Source organism: Peromyscus californicus, unplaced genomic scaffold, assembly GCF_007827085.1.
Source record: "Peromyscus californicus insignis strain IS unplaced genomic scaffold, ASM782708v3 Scaffold_3__1_contigs__length_106647218, whole genome shotgun sequence".
NCBI classification, from domain to species: Eukaryota; Metazoa; Chordata; class Mammalia; order Rodentia; family Cricetidae; genus Peromyscus; species Peromyscus californicus.
The window spans coordinates 19,356,972-19,382,691 of NW_026294551.1; the positions used below are offsets into that span (position 1 = coordinate 19,356,972).

The following is a 25,720-nucleotide window of genomic DNA, read 5'->3' on the forward strand; positions in this document are numbered from 1 at the left end:
TGGTTTCTTGTACTTAGTATAATATTTTCAGGATTCATCCACACCATAGCAGGCATCGTGTCTGAATACTATCCCATTCGGTGCACCTGTCACAGTCTGTTCATTCACCTGTTATGGACTGCTCTTCACTTCTGACTGTTAAGGTGGTGGTGCTGAACAGATAGGGAACAGTCGTGTCCCAAGTTTGGCTGGACATGTTTTGACTCTCTTAGGTGTGGACCTGGAGAGAGTTGCTGAGTCACATGGAACTCTGTTTAATTTTCTGAGGAGCTACCAAACTGCTTTCTATAGCAATGGTACCATTTTACATTCTTACTATTAACACACAAGAGCTAATTCCTTAGCTGGGAATGAGAGGTAGAAACAAGAGATTCAGAAGTTCAAGGCCAACCTTGGCTAAATAGTAAGTTGAGACCCTGTCTACACATACAGATTTTTAAAAGTTAATTTCCCCAAATCTTTGCCAACACTTGTTATTCTCCTTTTTATTGTGGCCATCCTAGTAAGTATAAAGTAGTGTATCATTATGGCTTTTTTGCATTTCCCTGGTGGCTGGTGATGCTGACCGCCTTACCATGTACTTACTAGAGTTATCTTCACAGAAATATTTTCAATCTCTTTGCCCATTTTTGCTTCAGTTATTTGTTATTGCTGGGTTGTAGGAATTTTGATATAGTCTGGGTTTGGAATGGTACAAGTATTTCCCCTGTGTTGTGAGTTGTCATTTCTATCTTTCTCCCCTCAGGATGGCAATCAAATCCAGGACTTTGCATATAATAGGCAAGTGTACTACCAAACTGAGCTGTACACCCCAGCCTTTCCTCTCCCTTTCTTCTCTTTTATTGTGCGAGTGTGTGTGTTGCTATTATTGTTATTTTGTTGTGTTGTTGTTTTCAAACAGGGTTTCACTTTGTAGCCTGGAACTTACTGTGTAGCTTGGGCTGATTTCAAGATTCATAGTCTTCTGCCTCAGCCTTCCAAGTTTTGGAATTCAGGTGTTTACCACCCTGTGGAGGCTGGCTTCATTTCTTTTGTTGTTGTTGTTGCTGTTTGAGACAGGGTTTCTCCATGTAGCCCTAGCTATCCTAGAACTCTCTGTGTAGACCAGGCTGGCCTCAAACTCAGAGATCTGCTTGCCTCTGCCTCCCTAGTGCTGGGATCAAAGGCGTGTGCCACCACTGCCTAGCCACTTGTTTTAATAGTATTTTATGAATCATAAAAGTTTGATTTTTTTGCCAGGTGTGGTAGTACATGCTTATAATCCTGTCACTCAGGAAGCTGAAGTAGAAGGATTAGCCTGAGTTACCTGGTAAGACCCTGTCTTACACACAGAAGTTTTTAATTTTGATGAAGTCCAGTTTATTATTTTGACTGATTGCTTATGGTTTAGATGTCACATCTGAGAATTACCTAACTCATTATTTTACCTAACTCAAAAATGCACTTATATCTTTATTTTCTTCTAAGAGTTTTATAGTTTTAGCTCTTACATTTAGGTCCTTAATGCATTTGAGTTAAGTTTGTATAAGGTGTGAACTAGTAATCCAACTTTAATCTTTTCCATGTGACTGGCTCCTTTTCACAGCACCATTTGTTAAAAAGATTGTTCCCTTACCCAACTGAAATATTCTGGCATCCATGTGGAAATTTGTAATGGCTTGGTTTAGTGACACGTGCTGACTCTATTGTCTTGGAATGTCGGTAGGATTGGGATGGTGTGGGCAAGAGCAGAACTATTCTACAGTCATTTCCATCAATCCAAATTAAGGGGAACTTGCTCCATCTAAGCCAGTGTGGTGGACTCATGCCATCTTTAGACTCCAGGCAGCCTTGGTGCATTCTGAACCAGCATTTATCCAGAGCATACTTGTTTTATACGTGGAAGAGGAAATAACAAATAGTTTATTTTAAAAAGGTAACTTGGATTCTCAGAAGCCCAGGAGAGGGAGGAGCAGTCACTAGACAGGGCACATTCCAGAAGGCCCAGAAGTATACATATACATACACAAAGGCAGTAATGTTGACTCTTTGGCCCCTCTGAGGAGACAAGGGGCAGTAATCCCACAAGGAGACATTAGTAAGGTACACCCTGTGTGCTTGTGCACACCCTCCACACCATGTGGGAAATCACTGAGTTCAGCAGTGATTGTGGGGAACATGAAGCTTCTCTATGTCTAGTCAACCTTTGAGGAGCCTTTGTACCTCACTATAGTCCTGGTACCCCATGACTGTCCCATGGACAAAGTACATTCTCACTTCACCCACCCCTATCTCAGAGAGCAGACTATCGGTGCCTCAGCTCTTAGCTATTGAGGAGCCCCACTCGGAGGCACCACCTGTTCGGGAAGCCACAGATGACACTAAGAGAGCCATTGTCTACACAACTGCATTTGACCAAGCAAGTTCTCTAGGCCCACAGTTAGCCTGTTCAGTTTGGAGTCAGTTCCCACTTACATCAAGTTCTCATTTCTGCCATGTGAATGTGCCACCTGAGATGGGGGCCCTACAGCTCACCTGCCCACCCACTGTGTCCCAGGTCCTAGTGTCGTAAGGAGCATCAGAGGAGGCCTGTGTGGGAGCTGAGGAACAGAGTGAGTAATTAGACTGTGTGGTTTGGTTTGGTTTTAAAATAATCAGCAGTTTCCTATGTCCGCTGCTCCAGTAGCCGTGAACATCCTAGCCATCAACTTGTCACACAGGTTTCTTTGTTTACAAACTTCTAGGGTGTTGTCAGAATTCAGCAAAGCCCAGGTAAACTCTGTGCCAAGCAGCGGACCAAGCCAAGAGACAGAGATCTCCACGCTCCAGACCCCTCTCTCCCTCCACAGCCTAGCTACCAGCACACATCTGCGCTTTGAGGAGCCTGCGGAGCTCCTTCCTGCCCACGCATACTCTGGGACCCCGAGTGATGGCCACAAGCATCAGCTGCTTCCCCAGGAGACCCCAGACGTGCAGCAGCTGGGCACTGCCCAAGCTTCCCCTGCAGGGAGCACTTCAGACCAGCAGCCTTCTAGCCCCGTGGGTGGAACAGTTGGCCAAGGGAGTGGTCAGCCGAAGGCCCTGGAGTATGGCAGAGTTGGACCGAAGCTTGTGGTTTCCTCTCCTACCAGTCCGGTGAGTGTGAAGGCTGTTCAGGGGAGTCTCGGGAATGACTCAGAACTGACGTTTCCCCATCTGGTGAGCCAGAGTGGTTCTGCCATCTCATTAGCTTCCCTGTCCCTGACTGGGACAGTATTAACAGCACAGTAATGATGAGTGACTGTGTCTTGGTGTGTCAGTGGTGGAGATGAGCCAGGCATTATGCCGATCAAGTCCCACAAATAACTCTTCTTGTCTTCACAACCACTCCATGAAAAAAATGATTCCCATCTAATACCACACTCTGCTTGGATTTTTGTTGTTTTGTTTTTAAAACAGGGTCTCATTATATAGCCTGGGTTGGCCTCTGATGTGTGATCTTTCAATACTACCTCAGTCTCTCAAGTGCTGGGATTACAGACAGGCACCAAACACTGTCCAGTGTCTGTTCTGAAGCTACCATCATTCACTAGTTTACACTCTTGGAAAAGCCATTTACCTGACTGAGACTTGATTTTCTTTTTAATACTTAAAATTAAATTTTCATAAGATCCTGAAATATACTGAATATACTGAAATATCCTCTGAAAATACTCATTTTTCACATGAACCAGATCATGAACTTTGTGGTCAAATGTGGCAGTCACTAAATCAACAGTGGTTATTGGGCACTCAAATGTATCCTGTCCCCAGATGGTCATGGTCATGCATACCTATAATCTCAGTGCTCTGAGACGGAAGCAGGAAGATCTTGAATTTAAGGCTGCATAATGAGATACTGTTTCAAAAAGAGAAAGAAAGAAAATGTGGCCAGTCTAGAGTTAGATGTGGTATGTAAAATAAGCACTGTTAAATTGATTTATTGGGGTATAATTCACACACCGTGTAGAAGTATAATTTAGTGGTTTTTGGTTTATTTAGGATTATAGAGCTATCACTATAGTTTTAGAACATTTAAGTCACCCATCTAAAGAAGCTTTTAGCAGTTATTTCCCTCAAGCTCAGACAACCACTGTTTGATCTCAATAGATTTGTCTGTCCTGGAAATGTCATATAAATGGGATAACATGTTTTTGTGATTGGCTTCAGCTCTTCATGTATATGTGTACATGTATGTGTGGAGCCCAGAGGTAGGCTGCTGTATCTATCTTTTTACATGGGTGCTGAAGATCCTAAGTTAGGTCCTCGTGTGTGTGACAAGCATTTTACTGACTGAGCCGTCTCCCCATCCCCCTAGGCATGGTATTTTAAGGATTAATTCAGTTGAGTGTGATGATGGCTCATGTCTATTATCCTAGCACACAGGAGACAGAGGCAGGAAGATCATGAGACCAACTTATTCTGTATAAGAAGATCCTCTTTCAAAAATAAGCCAATAAAAATGTTCGCCCATGTTACAGCATATATCAATTCTTCATCGCTGTTACTGCTGAGTAATAAATATTTTCCATTGTGCGACTAAGTCATGTGACATTTATGTGTTGATGGGCATTTGGATTATTAACGTTTTTGGGATATTACAAATAATGTTGTAAACATGGGTGTACAAAATTTCATGTGGGCATAAACTTTTATTTCTCTTAGATACATAAAATTCTGTTAGTAGAATTTTTGGATCATATAGTAACTATTTTTAACCTTTTGTGGAACTGCCAAATTGTTTTCCAAAGCAGCTGGCCTAGTTTACATTTCCACCAATGCATTTCTCAGCATCCTTACCAACGGTTGTAATTATCTAGTTTCAAATGAATCTATTATTATAGCCGTCCTGGTGGATAAAAAGTGGTAGTTCATGGTGTTCTTAATCTGTATGTTTCTAGAGATTAAGGAATGCCCTTTCATTTGCTTATATAAGGTCATTTTGTCTTTTGTGAAGCACCATCACATTCTATTTTGTTTTATTTATTTATTTATTTTTTTTTTTTTTTTTTGGTTTTTCGAGACAGGGTTTCTCTGTAGTTTTGCGCCTTTCCTGGAACTCACTTTGTAGACCAGGCTGGCCTTGAACTTACAGAGATCCTCCTGCCTCTGCCTCCCGAGTGCTGGGATTAAAGGTGTGCGCCACCACCGCCCGGCTTAATTTTTATTTTATGTGTATGGGTGTTTTGCATGCATGTATGTATGCACACTGCATGTGTTCCTGGTGTCCACAGAAGCCAGAAAAGGATATTGGATCCCCTGGAATTGGAGTTACAAACAGTTGTGAGTCACCATGTGGGTACTGGGAATCAAACCAGGGTCCTCTGGAAGAACAGCCAGTGCTCTTAACCACTGAGCCACCCTTGCAGCCCATTCTTAACTTGAATTCATGTGCTTTGTTTGTTTTGTTTTGTTTTGTTTTGTTTTCTGATTTTTGAGACAGGGTCTCTTTTAGACTCTGCTGGCCTCATGCTGATCATGTACTAAGCCTAAAATGACTTTGCATTTCTGATTCTCCTGCTTTCACTTCCCTGTGCTTGGTGTGAAGTAGCAGTCAATTTGTTGTTTATTTACTTACATCTATTGATTGAGTGTGTGTGTGCATGTGCAAGAGTACATGTGGCCACTTAAGTGTGCTACAGCACACAAATGGAGGTCAGAGAACATCTTCTGGGGGTCAGTTATTCCTTCCACCTGTGTTTTCTGGGGATCAATCTCAGGTCGCCAGGCTTGACTGCAAGTGCCTTACCCACCGAGCCACCTCTCTGGCTCCAGTTTATAGTTTTCTATGTGAACATCAGCTTTATCCAGCTCCAGGTATTGAATATGACTATGAAAACCATGTAATTGTATAACTGAGTCAGATTCTTTGTATTTACCATTCTGAAGATGGTTCCAGATTTACTTCTGGAAGATGCATTTTATGAGGCCTTAACTAGGCAATCATGAAGGTATGATGAAGGTTGGAAGGTCTGCAGCTCCTGCCTCAAACTGCAGAGAGAAGGATGCTTTAAGAAGTGTGGCTGTCTGTGTCCCAACTGAGCTCCCAAGTGTGTCCTTGACCATGCTGAGTTCACCCTTGCTGAGGGTCTGACTTCTGCTTTGCAGGCTCAGACATAGTACTTCATCACAGACATAGTACCTTGTCAGGGTCCCAGAGATGATGGGACTGGGTAGCTGACCTCTCAACATAATTCTTCCCCGTCCACAGAGTTTTGACCCTCTGGCTTCCTGTCAGCTCCCTAGGTAAAGCAAGGTCCTTACAGGCTCCAGCTTTTACAGTGACCGTCCCCTGTGCCTGGACCCTTCCTGACCGTCCCCTGTGCCTCAGCACTGTCCCAGCCTTCTCTGACCCCCGGGTCTGAAAAGCACCGTCCCCATGACTGTCCTTGTTATCTGTTCTACCTGTTTAGAGGTGGAATTCACCATTCCCTCTTTGGTTGTCTTTTGTTGTTGACGACAGAAGTAGTCTAGTCACCATCAAGCTTTTAAAGTCCTGAGAACCATTCAGCCTTTCAAACGTTTTATTGTAAGTCATTCAACATAAAGCATTGACTATGAGCCAAGCACCATGATAGGGACACAGTGATGAAACAGGACAGACAAGAGCCCTGGCCTTTGGGGACAGTCACCAGATTAGACAACTGATGGTGTACATTATAATTACACTAGAGCTAAATGCTGAGGAGGAAGGGTGTAGGGAGTGGGGGAGCTCCTGGCGGTGACTAAGCCTAATCACTGTCCCACACACTATCTGTTTGTGCCATGGGATCCCCTCCTGCAGTTGTACATACAGGCCCCTTGCCTGGCATAATGAGGACAGCCTGAGCAGAAAGTCCAGTCCCTTTGAAAATCATCCAGAGACCATTGCCTTCCTTAAGCATAGCCTCCTGACACCTAATAATGCAAGGCAGCATTTCTCTGGCATATGCTGCTCTGATGTAGATCCCAGGCAGTGGTGATCTCCTCACAGTTTAAAGGAACAGAGCTGGCTAGATGTGAGGCCCTGAGCAGGCAGACATGGGATGGTGGCAGACAAGGCAAGAGAAAAGGGAAACAGAGTGATCATGCAATTGCCATGATCCATTATTGCTCTAGTATTCTCTATCCCACCCCATGAGGCAGATACACTTTCAGTGCTTTCTCAATGGAACCTACCCCCACGGTTTCTCACTGTGGTTTGAGAAGAACAGAGCCTTTCTCTAGAGAATCATCTCTCGGTTACTGCTTTGAGGTCAGGGGACTCTGAACATTTCTTAGTAGTCTCTCTCTCCTCAGTGGATAGAGAAGCAAGCCCCCCTACCTATAAATCCAGTCATCTCCCGCCCTCCTGATCCTTCCACCCACCTCCGTCATTTTACAATGAAGACATCTGGGTAGTCAGGAGTTAGTCCTTTGGGTTGGAAGATGGCTCAGTGAGTCAAAATACTTGCCACACAAGTCTAGAAACCCGAGTTTGATCACTGGAACCCAAATAGGTAGATAGAGAGAATTGACTCCACAGGGCTGTTCACACACTTGTGCAAATGAAAATAGTCTCCTATCTTTTATGACTCAATGCCGTGCATTTTTGCTTGACATTATCAAGAAAAATGATAGTTTGGAACAGCCTTATAGGATGGAGGTGAGCAGAGGATATCACCAGATAGGGTGATATGCTGCCTGGGAGATGAGAGGACGTGAGCAGGGGACTTGTGAAGAGGGTTCCAGATGGTGAGAGGTGACCCTGATGGAATCCTAAGGGATAGTGCCCTCTCCTCCTAGGGCTTGCACAGGGCAAGATCCCCAGGTATGTGTGAGGTCACCAGGATGGCCAGGTGGCTCCTGGGAGCTATTCCTCACACCCATTTTCCTCGGGGAATCATCTGGGTCTTGGTGATCCAGACAGTCTTTGTTTAGATCAGTTTTGCATGGTCCCTAGCAGCCACCCTGACTGACACATCATCTTGTCCCTAGTAGAAGGAAGCACCTGCCAATTCTGAAAGTCACATGAAGAGGCCCTGGGGGCCTAGTTCTGGAGAGCTCCCCCAAGTGCCCAAATCAGAACTTGCCTTTCTTGGCCTCAGGAGTCTTATCCCATCTGAATGTGTTAAACTGTCCAAACGAACCCTCTGACGCAGCCCCAGCCTGAGCCCTCCTCCTGGTCTACATCAGCAGGGAAGGCAGTCTTGATTTAGGGGTTGGAAATAGCAGTGTCAGAGTAAGACTGGTAGCACTTAACAGAGCAGTGGTGCGGGTCCTGCCCTTGTGTGACTCATTTCCTTTGTATAGACAGCCAGTGCAACCAGCCGCTTCCTTGCCTCTGCTCTTCCATTTTCCAGCACAGAAAGGCAGAAGGGCTTACAGTAGTGAAAAATAGGAACTAAGCAATATTCTCACAGGCCGACTGCCTCCAGATATGCCCAACTTCCCTTGTCAGTGAGCATCCTCGGACTCACATTGTAGATTGGGGGAGGGGGAGTATCTCCCTGCTAGGGGCTTCAAGAACCTTCTCAATGTAGGGAACAGAATTAGAAGCAATAATGTAGGACTAAACCCCACATACCACACCTCCCTCATTCCAAACCTCCAAGACCAAAGAGCATGAAGGGCTGGGACACCTGTATTTCCCCTGCACGAGAATCAAGTTGCACCCATTCCTTACATCTTACACAGAAGTTGACTCAAAATGGGTCACAGAGATGTAAGCGCTAATAAAGCTCTTAGCAAAACGTAGGAGTACATCTTGGTGACATTAGTTTCAGCAGTGGCTTCTGAGATAAAACAGCAGGAGTGCAGACAGGGAAACTGGCGAAATTGGGCTTGAAATTAAAACCTCTCTGCACTCCAGAAGGCACCATGAAGAAGGAGAACAGAAACTGGGCATGGGGACTTGTAGTCCTAGCACTTGAGAGGCTGAGGCAGGAGGCTCGTCCATAGCTAGCCTGGGCTATGTCATAAGCTCTAGACCAACCTTGGCTATAGTGTCTCAAAAAGAGAGGAAGAGGGAGAGGGATAAAGAAAAAAAATAAAAAACAATGTAGAATAGGAGAAATTATTGGTCAGTCAGATAGCCTGATACAGTTCTGGTGTCCAGAATCTGCCCAGAACTCTTGTAACTTGTACTGGTTTCCTAAACAGCTTTGACAAAGTACCATAAATTAGATGGCTTAAGACAGCAGCTGTGTATTCCTCAGTTGTACTAGAAGCCGAGGCCAGAGCCAGATGTCCGAGGGGTTGCTTCCTTCTGCAGATTCTGAGGAGGAGCCTCTTCCCTGTCCTTCCTGTAGTTCTTGGTATTCTTTGCATTCTTTGGCTTGTAGGTGCATCACTCTGCTCCCTCCCTCCGTGGTCCCATGCTTCTCCCTCCAGTTGACATTTTCTTCTGTGTGTGTCATCTCCTTTTCTCTTTGGTTTTGAGCCAGGGTCTAGCCTGGAACTCACTATGCAGACCAGGCTGCCCTAACTCATAGAGATTGTCTTTGCCTCCAGAGTCCTGGATTTAAAGGCATGTGACACTGTCTCCTCTTCTTATACAAACATCAGTCGTGTTGGATGAAGGGCTCATCCTGCTCCAATACAGGTGCATCTGAATTAATTACATTTGCAAGGACTCTATCTAAAGATCACATTCTGAGGGCTTAAGATTTCAGCAGGTCTTCTGGGGCTGGGGGCAAAAGTCAACCCTAACAACAAAACCATAAACCCAATTAAAAATAAAAATCCAAAGAAAAGGTAGAGATAACCAGTATGAAAAGATGTTCTCTTGACATTAGACATTAAGGAAATGCAAATCAGAACCACAGTAAGACAGCACTTCACAGGTCAACATGGCAGAAAGACATAATGACAGAGGTTGGAGAGTTTGGAAGGAAGCTGGAGGGCTGGTGAGATGCTCAGCAGGTAATAAAGGTGCTTCCCACTCAAGCCTGGCAACCTAAGTGTGATCCCCAGAGCCCACATAAAGACGGAAGGAGAAAACTGACTAAAGTATCCCGACCTCCATGCGCACACCCTCCCTCCCTAGTAATATCAACCTCATACATTGCTAATGGGAATGTAAAGTGGTATGGCCACTTTGCAGAACAGCGGGCTAGTCTCAAGTGAAATAGGGAGTTTAACATAATCTACCAATTCTACTCCTAGGTGTATGCCCAAGAAAGGGGCCATGGGAGATAGACACATCTCTTAGTGGGTAGGGAATTTGTTTGTTTTGTGAGTGATGAAAATATTCTAAACTTAGATGGTTATACATCTCTGTGAGTATACCAGACATGGAGTTTCACACCCATTTTTTTAAGTTATATTTTACCTATGTAAGTGTGTATGTGTATGTCCACGGAGGCCAGAAGAGAGTATCAGATTCCCTGGAGCTGGAGTTATAGGGGGTTGGGAGTCACCCACTGTGGGTGCTGGGAACCAAACTTCAGTCCTTTGCAAGAGTTACAAGTGCTCTTAACCTCTGAGCCATCTCTGCAGCCCCATATACACTCATATTTTTAATTTTATTGTATGTGAACTGTAACAAAATATTTTTAAACTCTTAAAAGACTGCCTTGTTATTTTTTTCTTATAGAAAAACAAGAGCTGGATTTCTGAAGATGACTTCTGCCGACCTCCCCAGGAGCATGCTCCCAAGAGTGCTTCTAATCTCTCCACATCTCCTTTGCAAGGGACTCCAGAGTCAAGGCCTGCTCTCCATAGGTGTTTTTCTCGAGGACCAAGAAAGAGCTGTTCCCTGGGGGCATTAGACAAAGCATGTGTGCCTTCACCAGGCTGGAGGAATTCCAAAGCAGCCCCAGCAGCCCTGCTGGCACAAGATCATAAAAATTTCTGCGTGGTGCATCGGAGGCAGATGGGTAGGTGTCTCTGTAGAGTCCCGTCCCCAGGGACAGTGTCTTTCAAGAGGCAGCTCTCAGTCCTCTTTGCCATTGCAAACAGGTGGTGTGTCCTTCCAGAGGGTAGAAGCAAGGGGACACGTAGACAGACAGGAAAGCACTTCCGGAAAGGTGCTGTGCTTGTTTACACAGTCCACTAGAGCAGTGTCAGAACTGCCTACAGGATGCCGCACTCAGGAGGCTCAGCACGACCAGCCAGCCAGGCCACCTGTGCCTCAGAAAAACAAGAACCAACAAAGACATGATCACAAAATTAAAGGTGCCTTTTTGGTCTTTCGAGACGGCTCTTTCTCTGTAGCCCCGGCTTTCATAATGTTTACTTTGTGGCTGAGAATGGCCTCAGACTCACAGCCATCTTTGTGCCTTAGCCCCTGAAGTCCTAGGATTACAGGTGTGCGCCACTACTCCTAGCTTATGTCATATATTGAAATGGAAATATTGTCAATGAAATTTAGGACAGCAAAGCCCAGCTGGGTACCATAGACCTAGAATCTCAGCTGCTCAGTAGGTGGAGGCAGAAGGATCTCAAGTTCATAGGACACAGAGTGAGTTCAAGGCCAGCTTGGGGAACTTAGCATAAACTTATTTCAAAAAAGTAAAATGACATACTGTGGATATAGCTTAGTGGTTAAACACTGACCTGAGGTGTGAAGCCCTGGGCTCAGTCTTCAGTTCTGTGGAAGACGAAACCATGACATTTAGGATTGCAGAGAGCCCATGATTCCTTCCATAACTCAGAGGAGAACCTGTCCTTGAAGGCCCGCTGTTCTAATGGCTCCTTTATCTTGGATGGTTCAAGAAACAGCCCTAGCAGGCTTTATCAGCCCTGCTGTGAATGTCAGCTCTCTACGTGCTGTTTATGGTATGGCTTGATCTCCACACCCTGAAAATTCCAGAAAGTATTAAATAATCCTCAACTAATTTTTCAGTAACACTCAGAGTGTTTTGGTTTGGTTTTTGTTTGTTATTCCAAGACAGGGTCTCACTATATAGCTCTGGCTGCCCTGGAACTCACTATGTAGACCAGGCTGGCTTCAAACTCAGCTGCCTTTGTCTTCTGAGTGTTGGGATTATAGGCCTGTACTGCCACACCCAGCTGGTTTTTTGTTTGTTTGTTTGTTTTGTTTTTGTTTTATTTTTGAGACAAGGTCTCACACTGTAGCACAGGTTGACCTGAAACTCAACTGCTCAACCTAAATTGGCCTCAAATTCATCACAATCCTCTGGCCTTAGCTTTTTGAATACTGAGATTAAAAGCATGAGTCACCATACCCACAGATTTCGCTTGAGGTTGGTCTTGGTCTCTCTCTCTCTCTTCTTTCTCTCTCTCTCTCTCTTTCTCTCTCCCTCTCTCTCTCTCCCTCTCTCTCTCTCTCTCTCTCTCTCTCTCTCTCTCTCTCTCTCTCTCTCTGTCTGTCTCTGTCTCTGTCTCTGTCTCTCTCTCTCTCTCTCTCTCTCTCTCTCTCTCTCTCTCTCTCTCTCTTTCTCTCTCTCTCTCTCTCTCTCTCATTTTCTGATGGTAAGCAGTCAGCAGAGGACTTACCAAAGCCCTGGTCTCTGTGTTGGCTTCTCTTGGGCTTGTCTCTCATGGTGGACTGTAATCTCTAACCACAGAGAATCAATCAGTGCTTCATGATTAAGGCTGTTTGTTCCCTGTCACTCTAGTCCAGACTGGAAGAGAGAATCATGTGTCTTTTTGACTCCTGCTTGGGGGGTGGTTCCTGGGGAGTTGGGAACAATGAGCAGTGTGAGGTACACAGGTACTCACTCACTTACCAAACCACACACTAATGCAGTAGATAGTTCTGAATGTGCCAGGTACATTCTATGATGTGCCGAGCACTACCCTAGGTGCATAGAACAGTGTCCTATCTTCCTGAACCTTCCTACGCTTCCCCCATCAGAATATAGGGAAATTGACCAGTAAATGTTGTATGGTCAATGGTGATGATGGGGAACCATCCATGGTGCTCAGAGGGGGACAAGTCTTGTTAGGGTTTGACCAGGACATCCTTACAGGTGAGGTGACATTCAGGGTGAAAGAGGGCACATGAAGTGATCTGCATTTCAATCAGGAGAAGGGGTTAATAGCACCCTTCTGTTCAGACTTGACATGTCCAGGGGGCCATGGTAACCAGGGTAGATGGGAGCTGGGAATGGTAGTATGAAGGCATGAGGTGTGTGGGACTGAGGCCCATGGGCCACAGGACCTGCTTGGGCATTGGTTCTGAGCATCTCATGACCTGGCTAATTTAAACATATATTATTTTAGTATTATTTACTTGCGTGTGCATGTGTTCACATAAATCCCTGAACGCAGGTGAGAATAGCTAGGGGGCGGGTGGCCATGGACCTGAGGCCCAAGTACTGAGCCCCGAGTGCTTCAGGCTTAGGGGTCGGGGAGATGAAGGCTAGAAGTGAGGGCTTTAGGGAGGCCTCTTTGGATTGACAAGGTAGGCTTTGGTGACCCTCAGAGGCTCAGTTGTAATGGCATGAGGAGATGAGAACCTAATGGGACCAGGTTCAAGAAGGAATGGGAGCAGGGAAGCCAGAGACAATGCTTGGGTGTTCCTCATGGGTTTTGGGAAAGGAGACTAAGAAGCAGGGTGGTAGTTAAAGGTGGAGTCAAGAGAAAAGGAGTTTTTAAGCCTGGAAGGAAGACAGCAACATGTGTGCTGAAGGAATGATCCAGTAGAGAAAGGAGAAGGGGCAATATTGGAGAGGAGGAGAATTGCTGGAGAGATGTCCTTGAGTGGGTCAGGGGAGGGATTGGCCTCAGCAGAGGCAGTTAGCCAGTGTGGGTACAGATGCTGAGAGGGGCCATGCAGTGAGGAGGCCCATGGAGGAGTCTGAGCACTTACATGTTTTCAGTGAAATGTTGGAGCGGAGGTCACCAGCTGTGGGGATGGCAGGTGGAGATTCGCAAAAGCACTCCATCTAGCTTTCAGGGTCCCGTTTGAAAGTGCTTGTGGCCACTTTCTAATGACAGTCACTCTCCCATGGAAGGACACTGGGCACCAGTTGTGGCTTTGAATTATAAAGGGACAGGCCCATAGTCTAAAGTGCTTCTTTTCTTCCACTAGGCCTGTCTAACCCATTCCGGGGCCTCATGAAGCTGGGCACAGTAGCCCGGCGAGGGGCCATGGGCATCTGGAAGGAATTTTTTTGTGAGCTGTCCCCTCTGGAACTCCGCCTCTACCTGAGTGATGAGGAGCGCACCTGTGTGGAGAGCTGCTCCTTGCTACGATGTGAGGCTGTGGGGCCAGCCCACAATGATGGACGATTTGAGTTGGTCTTCTCTGGCAAGAGGCTGGCACTGCGTGCCTCCTCCCAGGACGAGGCTGAAGACTGGCTTGACCGTGTGCGGGAGGCTCTGCAGAAGGTGCGTCCTCAGCAGGAGGATGAGTGGGTGAATATCCAGTACCCAGACCAACCTGAGGATGGCCTAGAGGCTCCGCCAGACAGCCTCCCCCCTCACTCAGCCCTGCTCCCAGAGCCTGCAGGTGGCCAGGGCATGCAGTTGGACTGGACATCTGCTCAGGTTCCAGAGCCAGATGCTATCAAAGAGTCCCTTTTGTACCTGTATACAGACCGGACCTGGGTCCCCTACATTTTTTCCCTGTCCTTGGAGTCTCTAAAATGTTTCCGTGTAAGAAATAATGAGAAGATGCTAAGTGATAGTCATGGAGTGGAGACCATCCGAGACATCTTGCCAGACACCAGCCTTGGGGGCCCAGCCTTCTTCAAAATCATCACGGCCAAAGCCGTCCTGAAACTGCAGGCCAAGAACACTGAGGAGGCCGCCCTGTGGAGAGACCTGGTCCGAAAGGTGCTGGCATCTTACTTGGAGTCAGCTGAGGAGGCTGTGACACTCGGGGGAAGTCTGGATGAAAACTGTCAGGAGGTGCTGAAGTTTGCCACCAGGGAGAATGGCTTCCTGCTACAGTACCTTGTGGCCATCCCCACTGAGAAGGGCCTTGACTCCCAGGGCTGCTTCTGCGCAGGTGCTGACTGACTCTCCCACCAACCCTAGCTGGCTATGCTCTTCTTCCTGTGGGGTCCTCAGTTTGGGCTCCCCACCAGGGCCTTCATCCTTCCCATATATGATACAGCAGGTAGCGCCTGCAGCCCCTGTGGACAGCCCCCTGCCGTGTCACTTGACACCTCCTAATGTTGGGTGGACCTGTGGGTGGCAGTTCTGCTTCCTGAGCCCTTCTGTCCTTCCTGCTTTATATTATTGCTACACTGAATATACTTTTGTTGCAAGGGATATAGGATTCTTTCAAAGCATGTATGCTTGCATACTTTTGTAAGACATGCTGCCCAGTGCTGTCCAGTAGGGCTTCTGTAATGATGAAAGCGTCTGGGTCTGTGCTTTCCAATCGTAGTTACAGGTTACATGTGGCCACTGCATGCTTAAAGTGTGACTATGTATGACTAAGAACTGAGTTTTCCATTTACTTAACTTTAAAGATGACCTCTGGCTTTGAACCACTGTGTTGGGCAGTATATTGCTCCACAGTTTGGGTGCTCATCCTTCCCTCATGTCTTATATAGCCCAGGCTGGCCTCAAACTTGTTATATAACTAAAGAGAACCTTGAACTCTTGGTCAATCCTCCTGCCTTCCTACGTGCTGGGATTATAGACAGGTGCTGCTGCACACACACACACACATACACACACACACACACACACACACACACACACACACACACACACACACACAAATTTCTTTCTTTCTTTTTGAGGTTGAGTCTCACTGTGTAGCTCAAGCTGGTCTTGAATTCTTGCTGCCTCAGCTTCCTGAGTAGTGGGATTACAGGCATCTGTCATCACACCTAGTTGGCTTTTCTGTCCTTTTTTCATATACATATTGTTCTATGTGAAGGATTCTGCTATGTCAGTATCATGGGAGGGATCTGATCCTGTGCAGGGCACAAAGCCAGATACTTCGTTTGGATTATCTCATTCTTTTTTTTTTTTTTTTTTTTGCTCAGTATATTCTTGTAGAATTAAGGGCTACTATTTTCTCTGCTTATAGTATTGGTGAGGAAACTGGAGCCCAAAGCTAGTATCTTGTCTCAGGCTCTTAGTATATGCAAGAGGCAGAATTGGACTTTGATGATTGTGTTCCAGAACCTGTGTTCATGGGCATGACACCAGAGGGCCCCAGTTTCATGCTGTTCCACTGTCTGCCTTCCACTGGTACCTCTTCCCACCCACCCCCTGGAGATGTCAGCTGTCCAGGGGAGATGTCAGCTGCCCTGTTGCGGAAGAATGGAGCAGAAAGCTGAGCTGTCCTGCTGGGGTGGAGCCCATGGGACCATAGAGGAAAGCCCGCTTCAAGTGCCTGGAAGGAAGTGGCCTGTGGCAAGCCCCAGGAGGGTGGGTGAAGGGGCTGAGCAGAGCCCTGCAAACCTCTGCCTGCAAACCTCTGCCTGCCCCAGCACTCACACTCTGCTCTTATGGGGGAGGCTCCTGTCCGTAGGTGTGAGTACTAGAAGAACTCTTCCCTGTGACTGTCACCTGCCAGCCTCCCATCTGAGACCTGTAAACCTAGGGAACTTTCTGTATTGCTGCCCTGTCTGTGGCCAGGAAGATGCCAACCAGTGATACTTGTGTTAAAACTCATAGTTTACAGGGCACTTGCATTATTTACACTTTGTCATGACCTCACAAAATAGCTGGCAGTAGCTAAGTTATATAGTGAAACAGAATCTTAGAAAAGTTAGGTGAAGGTCAAGATGAGGCAGCTGATCAGCAAGAAAGCCAGCTCTTTGGTTGTGAGACCAAAGGCACCTCTTCTCCCCCCACCACCCCCACCCCGTGTGCCCCACTCACACACACCCATGCCAGTGGGAGGCAGGGGGTGATTACGCATTTAAGTTGGATGTTAGCTTTTTGCCCTGGGCACTCCTGACTCTTGATGCTCTCTGGTATGGAGAGATCACTGACCAAGTGGCTAAGGCTGTCACTGCCCACTGTCCTGAGATACATTACTAGAGACTCAGTGGACTCCATGTTATGTCTGGGTCATGCTGTTCCTGCTGGCTTTCCCAGCTACTTCTGTGGCTGGACCTCTTTCCAAAGATCCATCATTGCTGGTCAAGGTTTTCGCCTTGTTGCTCTTGTAGGAGTACAGGTTGGCATTGGGGAGCAGGCCATGGAGCCCGTGAACAGAGGTGACTGTAGAGAATGCTGGCTTTGTGGCCATCCGAGCCCAAATTTGAGTGCCACCTATCGCTTGTCTTGGCATGGCCTGACAGATGTCTTCCTGTGAGTTTGTTTTGAGACAGGTTCTTATTGTGTAACCCTAAGCTGACCTCAAACTCACAATCCTCCTCCCTCGGCCTCCCTCCCAGACCCAGCAATCATTGTTTAATAGTATGCTGTCATAATCAGCAGTTTGGCCAGGTGTGATGGTGCAGGCCTTTAATCCCAGCACTTGGGAGGCGGAAAGCAGGCAGGTCTCTCTGAGTTCAAGACCAGCCTGTTCTACATAAATAGTAAGACCCTGTCTCAAAAAAAAAAAAATTATTTTAAGTGGTGGAAATATGAGTGCTTTAAAAAAATTGTATATTTATTAAGAGAAAGAGGAGGTCAGAGGACTCAGTTCTCTCCTTCTACCATGTGGGTTCCAGGGATCAAACCTCAGTCCTTTAGTCATCAGGCTTGGTGGCAAGTGCCTTTTCCCACCGAGCCATCTGGCCAGCCCATTGTGATTGTTCTTATCTTTATACTAGCAGGCCTTTCCCACTGTAGCCGGTTCCATGTTACATGAAGCTGCCTCTGAGCCCACCACTCACTCACCCACCATCCATTCCCCTAGGCTGCTCACGTCAGATTGGCTTCTCCTTTGTACGACCCAAGCTCTGTGCCTTCTCTGGCCTGTATTACTGTGACTTCTGCCACCAAGACGATGCCTCAGTGATTCCAGCCAGGATCATCCACAACTGGGACCTCACCAAGCGCCCGGTAAGTCCCCAGGCCAGGCTGTCATTGGTCACACAGAGCTGCTCTGTGACTGAGAAACATTCTCCCCTAGGCTGCCTGTTTGGAGGACTGTGGCTGTAGGAAAGCCAGAGTCACCGGTTCAGGCCCTGAGATGTGGGACTGAAAGCTTGGTGTCTGTCTGCAGCCCATGAACAGGACTTTGTAAAACTCTGCCTTGGTCCCCAGTGGCCACCTCAGGACAGTTCCTGAAGCTAAGCTAGCAACAGAGTTGTTTAAAACACTGGTAGTGAGGTTGGTCAGTGGGAAAGTTAGGAGAGTAGATTTCCTACACTGGTGGATGGATGGACTGACATACAGATGGGTGGGTAGTAGCTAAAGGGGCTAGCCAGCAGGCTGCACCTCTTAGACAGCTCTGCTTATGCTGCTCCTCTGAGGCCAAGCCAACTGCACGTGACTGCGGGGAAGAGAAAGCATTTTTCTAGGTCATGCGGATGGTTATTACTTCACACCTACAACTTAGAGAAGCCCAAAAAGACAAGTCAAAATTAGCAGTTATCGTTGAGGATAACCACTGTTCAGAGTTTTTAACCTCTGAGCATCAGTGTTTTCGACTATAAAATGGCCATGCTAATTTTTAAAGTATTTTGAGAGATATCCTTTTCTGTGTATTTGTTTACATAAGTATCTGGATCACCTTGCTTTAGCACATTTTATTTAATATTATATCTTGGGTACTTTTTTTTATTACTGTGTGTGTAGGGGTGTGTGTGTGTGTGTGTGTGTGTGTGTGTGTGTGTGTGTGTGTGTGTGTGTGTGTACGGTATGTGCAAACACTAGTCTGTTCTCTTCCCACCATGTGTGTCCTGGGGATTGAACTGGCTTATCAGGCTTGGCTGCAGACCCCTTTACCTACTGAGCCCTCTTGGATGGCCCTTAGGTACCTCTATCATGTATACTTCTGGAGGAGATTGTTTGCTTGCTTGTGAGAGTCTCATAGTGCCTGTCAACAGTGCCTTTCTTTCCTCACAAGCTGTTACACTTCCGTCCCTAGGGCCACTTACCCAGAGTCTTTCTCCAGGAGAACAGACTTGGCTTTCTCCCAAGGGTATGGACCTAGAAACCCAAAGAAGGAGCTGTTTGCTTCTGTCAGAGCCTGTGGGCTGCACAGTCTTGATTTTGGATGTGTCCCACCATACAGGGATGGTGTCTCTGAGTCAGTTTCACCCCTGTGGTGAGGGGAAACCCCAACACTGGCTTTGCTTTGGCCTTCTGTTGTTTACCTTGTCTCCACCCTTGCCCTCAGTATCGACTATTCAACTACAAAGAGGAACGTAAACCTTAAAATTCAAAGATGCACACGAGCCCCTCAACAGTAAAAGAGCACTCAGCCTGGTACTTCTGTGGAGCGCCCCATTCACTGCTGGAATCTCTGTGCCTCATCTTTTCCCTCACTGGGACATTGCAGTCCTGTTCCAGATGCTTCTGGGACCAGGAAACAGCCAGTTCTCCCCCAGCAATCACTGGCTTGGGAAAGACAGGAAAATTCAAAACAGAGAGTAGTTGGCCCAAGGATTGGGGACTTCATTGTTTGCTGCTGCTGCTGCACTGGCTGACCCACTTGTGCTGAGATCCAGCTGGCATCATGGCAGAACATCAGCCCAGAGCCAGGGTTCTGCTGTGGCCCGTCTTGCCCATGGGATACAAACAGCCTATGGGGAGCATGAAGCCCCGTGTGCAGGGCTAGGCAGTGTTTAGCACATATTGCTGGATGTTGTTTCAGCTGAACCTTGCCTAGAGCCAGTGACTGAGTTGTGGGAAGAGCTGGGCTCAGTCTGGAGGGTAGCAATTTGACCCCAGTCACCAGGGTTTGCCACTGTGCTTTGCCTAGACTAGGGGCTGTTAGCTCGGGGCTCAGGCACATGGGAAATACAGTTATCTATTGTTGGGGGAGATGATAGCTGCTGACAGTTGGGAGACAGGATCAGGGTCCCTCTGGCCCCGAGTATGTGGGTGCTCTCCTGAGGATCCCATTATGCACGCCCTGCCCCTCGGGCTCTGGCACTGTGGCAGCGGCAGCTTTCATTTACTGAGGATATGCATGCAGCCTGTCAGGCCCTGTGCCAAAGCTTATGTCTTTTAATGTAAACTCAATGTCATGAAGTGTGCTTCGATTTTCCTTTAGCAAACCTTAGCTCTTGGCCACAGGAAGCAGAGTTTATGGCAGCCCCGTGTTGAGAGACCATGCCTGCTGGCCTCTGCCATCCACAGGCAAGTTGGATGAGCCACTTTAGCTTCTCCGGGCTGTTTTACCATCTGTGAAACGGGCACTGCTACCTCTCCCCGGGGATGGTTCTGAAGATGAGAGAATATAAAGGAATCACTCATCTCCACGTGTGGAGCACAGGCAGTTGAGACCCAGTAAGACTATCCTGAAGTACTGGCAAGAGCTGAGGGCACTTAGCAATGTCATGGAGCTCTTTCTGCTCTGTAGCTTCCTGTAGCTGGAGCTTGATGGCAGCGGAGTCACCTGGTTCCTGAGTTAGGGCCCAGAGGACAGCATGTTTCCTGTAGGCAGGAAAGGGGGGCTGGGAGGACAGGAAAGTGTGGAGAGTCTGTGAGGCCTGTGGGGAGGGGACCCCTCCCTTGTCTCAGCGTGGTCAGAGTCGGACAACAACAGGATTGGAGAGTCAGACTGGTTTCAGATATTGACTAGACTGTTTTCTGAGCTGTGTGACCTTGCTTAAGTGGCCTCAATTCTCTGACCTTCTTTCCTGGTCTGTAACTTGAAGAAAGTACCATTCAGTGGGAACAGGCTGCAGGCAGGTTTGAACTAGATAACACAGCATCCAGCCGGAAGCCTTGGCTAAGCAGGCAAGGTCTTCCCTGGATTTTTCCAGGTCTGCCGGCAGGCCCTGAAGTTCCTGGCACAGATCCGGGCCCAGCCCCTTATCAACCTGCAGCTGGTGAACGCCTCTCTGTATGAGCATGTGGAGCGCATGCACCTCATTGGCAGGAGCCGGGAACAGCTGAAGCTTCTGGGGGACTACCTAGGCCTGTGCAGAAGTGGTGCCCTGAAGGAGCTGAGCAAAAGGTGAGCACTCTTCATGTGCACATGCACCTGTGTGCACACACACCAGCCAAAGCCTGGGCAGTGTGTCCCTGGAAGATGCCAGAGCTGAGCTGGAACTTCCCACTGGGCTAAATCACTGTATCCTTTGAGGGTGGTGTGTGGTTTTGTTCATACGTTCATTCATTCATTTGTTTAACAAATGTTTATTGAGAACAACTGTTCCAAGTTGCCTGGAGAAGTAGGTGAATACTGTGCTGAGTAAAGCAGATGGAGGGCCTCCCTTCAGGAAGCCACTGCTCTGGCGGGAAGCAGGGCAGCCAGCAGCACCTCCAACCAGGGCCAAAGGGAGGGCTAGAGGAAGGATGCTCCAGATGTACAGAGAGACACATCTGACCTGAAGGTCAGGAAGATACATCAGAAAGACTTCTGGAGGGAGGGACTTCTGAATAGGCCTAAAAAGCAAACAGAAGTTACAGAGGAGAAGAAGAGGGTTGGCTGAGGAGAGACACACATGGACCATGAGGAAAGCACCATGCATGGAAAGCCCAGAGAGAGCTTTGGCTAAAGGACAGGATGGGCAGAGCGGTAAAGGGCAGAACGGAGGAGGATGCTAGCCCGGCTCATCCCTCGGCTGCTTGCTGTTGTCTTTGGCAGCTTTCCTCTAGATCATCTACAGCGTGCACAGTTGGCAGCACTCTCAGGAGACCCCTCTAGAAGCCCCTTGTTACTCAGAGCCTAGATCTTCTAGTGCTCAAGGAATGAGAGGTGCCCTTGGACTTCAGGATAGTCTTATAAGGTCTCTCTGTGACTGCCTTATAAACCTCAGGCCCCAACTCATGGCCGAAGGTGTGACTTTTGAGGGGCTGTACTCTCTTTGGGCCTTGGAGAAGAGCGAGGTGCACTGCCCGATATGGACTTTGTGTCTGCTTTGCTAGATGTCTGGAGACCAGAGGTGCCTATAGGCTGCTGTCCTTCCCTAGCCTTGCTTCCCTAGGGGCCAGCCAGAGAGCACTGTCTGAGCATGTCTCCTCAGGCCCAGGCATACTTCAGTTCTCCCAGAGGCCTACTTGCACTGTGCCTTGGGGACAGGTGTGTCCAGTGATGATCTCCTGACTATTGGGTAGGGCAGAGGGGAACACTGGCCCTTTTCTGCCCAGAACAGCCAATTAACCCCCCAGAGCTTTACCTCCTTCCACAGGGCCTAGAAGAACAGACAGCCTTTTGGGGGGCTCTGCTACCTAAGATCAGCCCAGTACCTGGGTCTCCCGTTTTCCGTGAAGTTGACCCATTTTCTGCTCTCAGGGATTCCAGGGGCCAGGGCTCCAAAGAATGTGTACACCTGCCCAGGGGCAAAATCTCTGGGTAGGAGAAAAGTCTCACTGCCCTCTCTGAAGGGCTGGGTGGCTGGGTGACTGCAGCCTGGCTCTCTCACCTTACCTGCTGACTTGTTCCCAACAGCCTCTGCCGCCGCCGGGTGCTCAGGCAGCTGTCTCTGTCTCCATCTTCTTGACTCCCTGTCCCCACCTTGGCTCAGCCCTGCTCTGAGAGAGCAGGCCAGGCTTGTGAAAGTCCTGTTTTATTTTAAAAATTGATTTGTATGTGTGTACATATGCTCTATGTGTGCCAGGGGAAGGGAGGTTGCATCCACCCATGTACGTGAATGCAGAGGCCAAAGGACTGTCCTGCTCAGTGGCTCTTTGTCTTGTTCACTGGGGACAGTCTTTCACTGAACCTGGAGCTTGCCATCTTTTTGGTTAGACTGGCTGGCCAGTGAGTCTCAGTGGCCCTCCTCTCTTTGCCCCCCACAACACTGGGGTTGCAGCCACACCCCAGCATTTTACATGGGTACTGGGGAGTCCTAACTCAGGTCCAAATTTCTGTGCAGCAAGCATTCTTTCCCCCTGGAAGTTCCCTTTTAGAGGAAGCAAAGAGCAAGGGAGAATATAGGAGCAGCCCCTGCCTGACCTGGACCACTGTGTGGCTCCAGGAAGTATCTTTGGTGCTCTGAGCCTGTTTACCCATCCGTAAGATGGACCATTGGTCTTGGTTATATGGCCTTCCTGAGTTGTGGTTAGGACCACATGAGAGCCTCAGTGTCTGGGCCGTAACCAGCCATAGACAGGCAGGCAGACGGCTGGGTCAGCAGTGTATGTGTCCTCAGGAAGGGTACCCAAGCCAGCCTGGGCAGGAGCTAGAAGGGCCAGGAGGCTAGGAAGCTCCCAGGAAGTTAGTGGCCAGACGAAGAGTGGGACTTATATGAAACAGGCAAAATCCCTGGCCACCTATGTAAGGCTCCCCATCACCTGGCCCTGGCAGGGTCCCTGCCTCCTTCTTCAGCCAGTTAACTTTGCTCCAGAGCACTGAGAGGGGTCTTCTTATTCTGTAGGGAGGGAAACTGAGGCCCAGGACCAGCAGTGTCCATCTCTGTATCTGCCCTTGACCAAACCTTACAGGAAAATGAGTTGAAGGCCACACTGGAGTGACAGGCCAAGGGGACAGTGACTCCCAAGGAAGGCCCTGGGCCCACTGGCTCCTAGGACTGGACAAAGGGAAGATGACAGGGATAAATCTCCCTCAGATCAGCCCCACCCTTCCTGCCAACTCAGGGCCAGTCTTTGTACCCCTCTGTTTTCCTGACTGTAAATGACAGCTTCCTGTTCACACAAAGCTGGAGGTTCACCGGGGCAAACTGGAGTCCTCAGCCCCAGGGTTCAGGGTAGCCCGCTTGGCTGTGTAGGATTCACCATCCTAGCCCCAGATTGGACTCCCTGTGGATCAGAACTGAGGCCATTGGCTAGGGCGTGGCCAATCTCCCAGGGGCCTGGCACTGTCCTCTCCTAGATGTCCAGAGTACCCAGATAGGACCCTGCACTTCCCCAGCTCGGCATACCTTCCACTCCAGTGCCCACACACATGGTCAGTCGGGTTCTAGGCCAGAGATTTTCTGCAGATGTTCTCTCTCCCTCCCTCGGGATGTGACCTGGGGTCCTCACCACTGTTAGGAACCTGAGCAGGGCTGGTGTCCTCCCTTCATCTTTGCTCCTCCACCTGAAATAGGGTCTGCTTTGCCTGGAGTCTGAATCAGTTCCTCTCAGAGACAGGGAAACCAGATACTTGAACATGACCTGGGGGGAGGGGGTCCTCAAAACTGTTTCAGTGGTGGCACAGACTCCTATGTTCAAGCTCAAGCTCTGATTCTTAACTCTGTGACCTCAGGCAAGTCATTTAACCTGTGTTTCCTGTCTTCTCAAAATGGGAGTTAAAATCAGACCGGCTTCACAGGATTACTACAAAGACTAGGTGCTTAGCCCAGTTCCGGGTACCAAGTGTCAGCATGCATCATCCTCATCACTTGGTAGTCACATGTTTACAGTGTACCGGATATGTTCAGTAAATTAGTTAATCCTCGAAACAATTCCATGTCTCCCAGGAGGATGCCTGAGGTTCAGAGGTCACTTTACTTGCCCCAGGTACCAGGGGCTAACTAATGCACTCAGGTGGGAGTCAGGCAGACTGATTTGTGCTCTTGGTCTGCCTGGTAACCCAGACCTGTGTTGCTGGCTGGTAGGCAGGGCTGAGGAGAAGAAAACAAGGAACTGGAGGTCTAGCCTTGGAAGCCCACCCTTCTGAGGAAGTGCTTGTATTGTCTTTGCAGGCTAAGCCACAGGAATTATCTCTTGGAGTCTCCTCACAAATTCAGTGTTGCTGACCTCCAGCAGGTGAGCATGCCGTATTCCCCACCCCTAAATCCTGGACACACTAGAAGGTTCTTAATCCTGAAGAAATCTCAGAGAAATAGCAGAGGAGGGGGTGACTGGAGAGATGGCTTAATGGTTAAGAGCACCCACCGACTGCTCTTCCAGAGGACCCGGGTTCAATTCCCAGCACCCACATGGCGGCTCACACATGTCTGTAACTCCACTTCCAGGGGATCTGACACCTTTACTCCAATGCACTCCAATGCAATTTTTAAATAAATTAAAAAAAAAAATAGCAGAAGGGGCACCTGTGGTTAACTCAGGCCAGGCAGCAATCTTCAACAGTCCACTCCTCAGAATGGCTCCCTTTGTCCTCTCCTGAGCAGTCATTGACCCCACCTCCTGGACTAACCAAAGGCTCCAGCCTCCCGAGGGTGAGTGGAGGCCTTTCCTCCAAGGTTGACAGAGCAGCCTGGGGTCCACCTGTAGGTCCCACACCCCAGTGACCTCAGGTGCAGGCTGTTACAGGGAGTTCTCCTTGCCCATGTGGAAACGGGGAAGTTCTGAGGCAGGTGCTGTGGCAGTGGAGCCACCTAAGACTGGTCTCCACTTGCTCCTGCAGATTGCAGAGGGGGTGTATGAAGGATTCCTCAAAGCCCTGATTGAGTTCGCCTCCCAGCATGTCTACCACTGTGACCTGTGCACCCAGCGAGGCTTCATCTGCCAGATCTGCCACCACCACGACATCATCTTTCCCTTTGAGTTTGACACCACTGTCAGGTACGAGGAGTACATGACCAGCTACCCCTACAACCACAGTCTGACTCGGCGTCCCTGGTAACCCTCATCCTCTTATGCAGGGACATGCCGAACATCCACTCTGCTCTGCCAGTGCCCAGGATACTGTGACTGCCCAGAGCTGCCTGGGCTCACAGCCACCCCCCTCCATTACCTTAGAGAGTAGATGGCTGCTGCCTCATGAAGTGGGATGTCTTTGAGCTCAGTCTACAAATGGGTCGAGGGATTGACAGGATATCCCTAGCCCTTGAGCACTAGCATGAGGCTTAGCCAAGTGGGCACCTGGTAGCTGGTGCCTACCATGCCCCCAGCTGCAGTAAGTGGT

The 25,720-nt window shown here is 48.4% G+C and overlaps 1 protein-coding gene across 1 annotated transcript in view; it reads left to right on the forward strand.

Annotated features, from left to right (window-relative positions):
- The window catches only part of Plekhm1 (pleckstrin homology and RUN domain containing M1), a 50,235-nt gene that overhangs the window by 21,297 nt on the left and 3,218 nt on the right, over nt 1-25,720 (forward strand). The window contains exons 5-11 of the mRNA XM_052755634.1: nt 2,724-3,114; nt 10,553-10,835; nt 13,958-14,878; nt 17,705-17,850; nt 20,727-20,920; nt 24,555-24,618; nt 25,220-25,377. Of these exons, the coding sequence (XP_052611594.1) occupies nt 2,724-3,114; nt 10,553-10,835; nt 13,958-14,878; nt 17,705-17,850; nt 20,727-20,920; nt 24,555-24,618; nt 25,220-25,377 (2,157 nt within the window). The remainder of the gene's footprint in view (nt 1-2,723; nt 3,115-10,552; nt 10,836-13,957; nt 14,879-17,704; nt 17,851-20,726; nt 20,921-24,554; nt 24,619-25,219; nt 25,378-25,720) is intronic.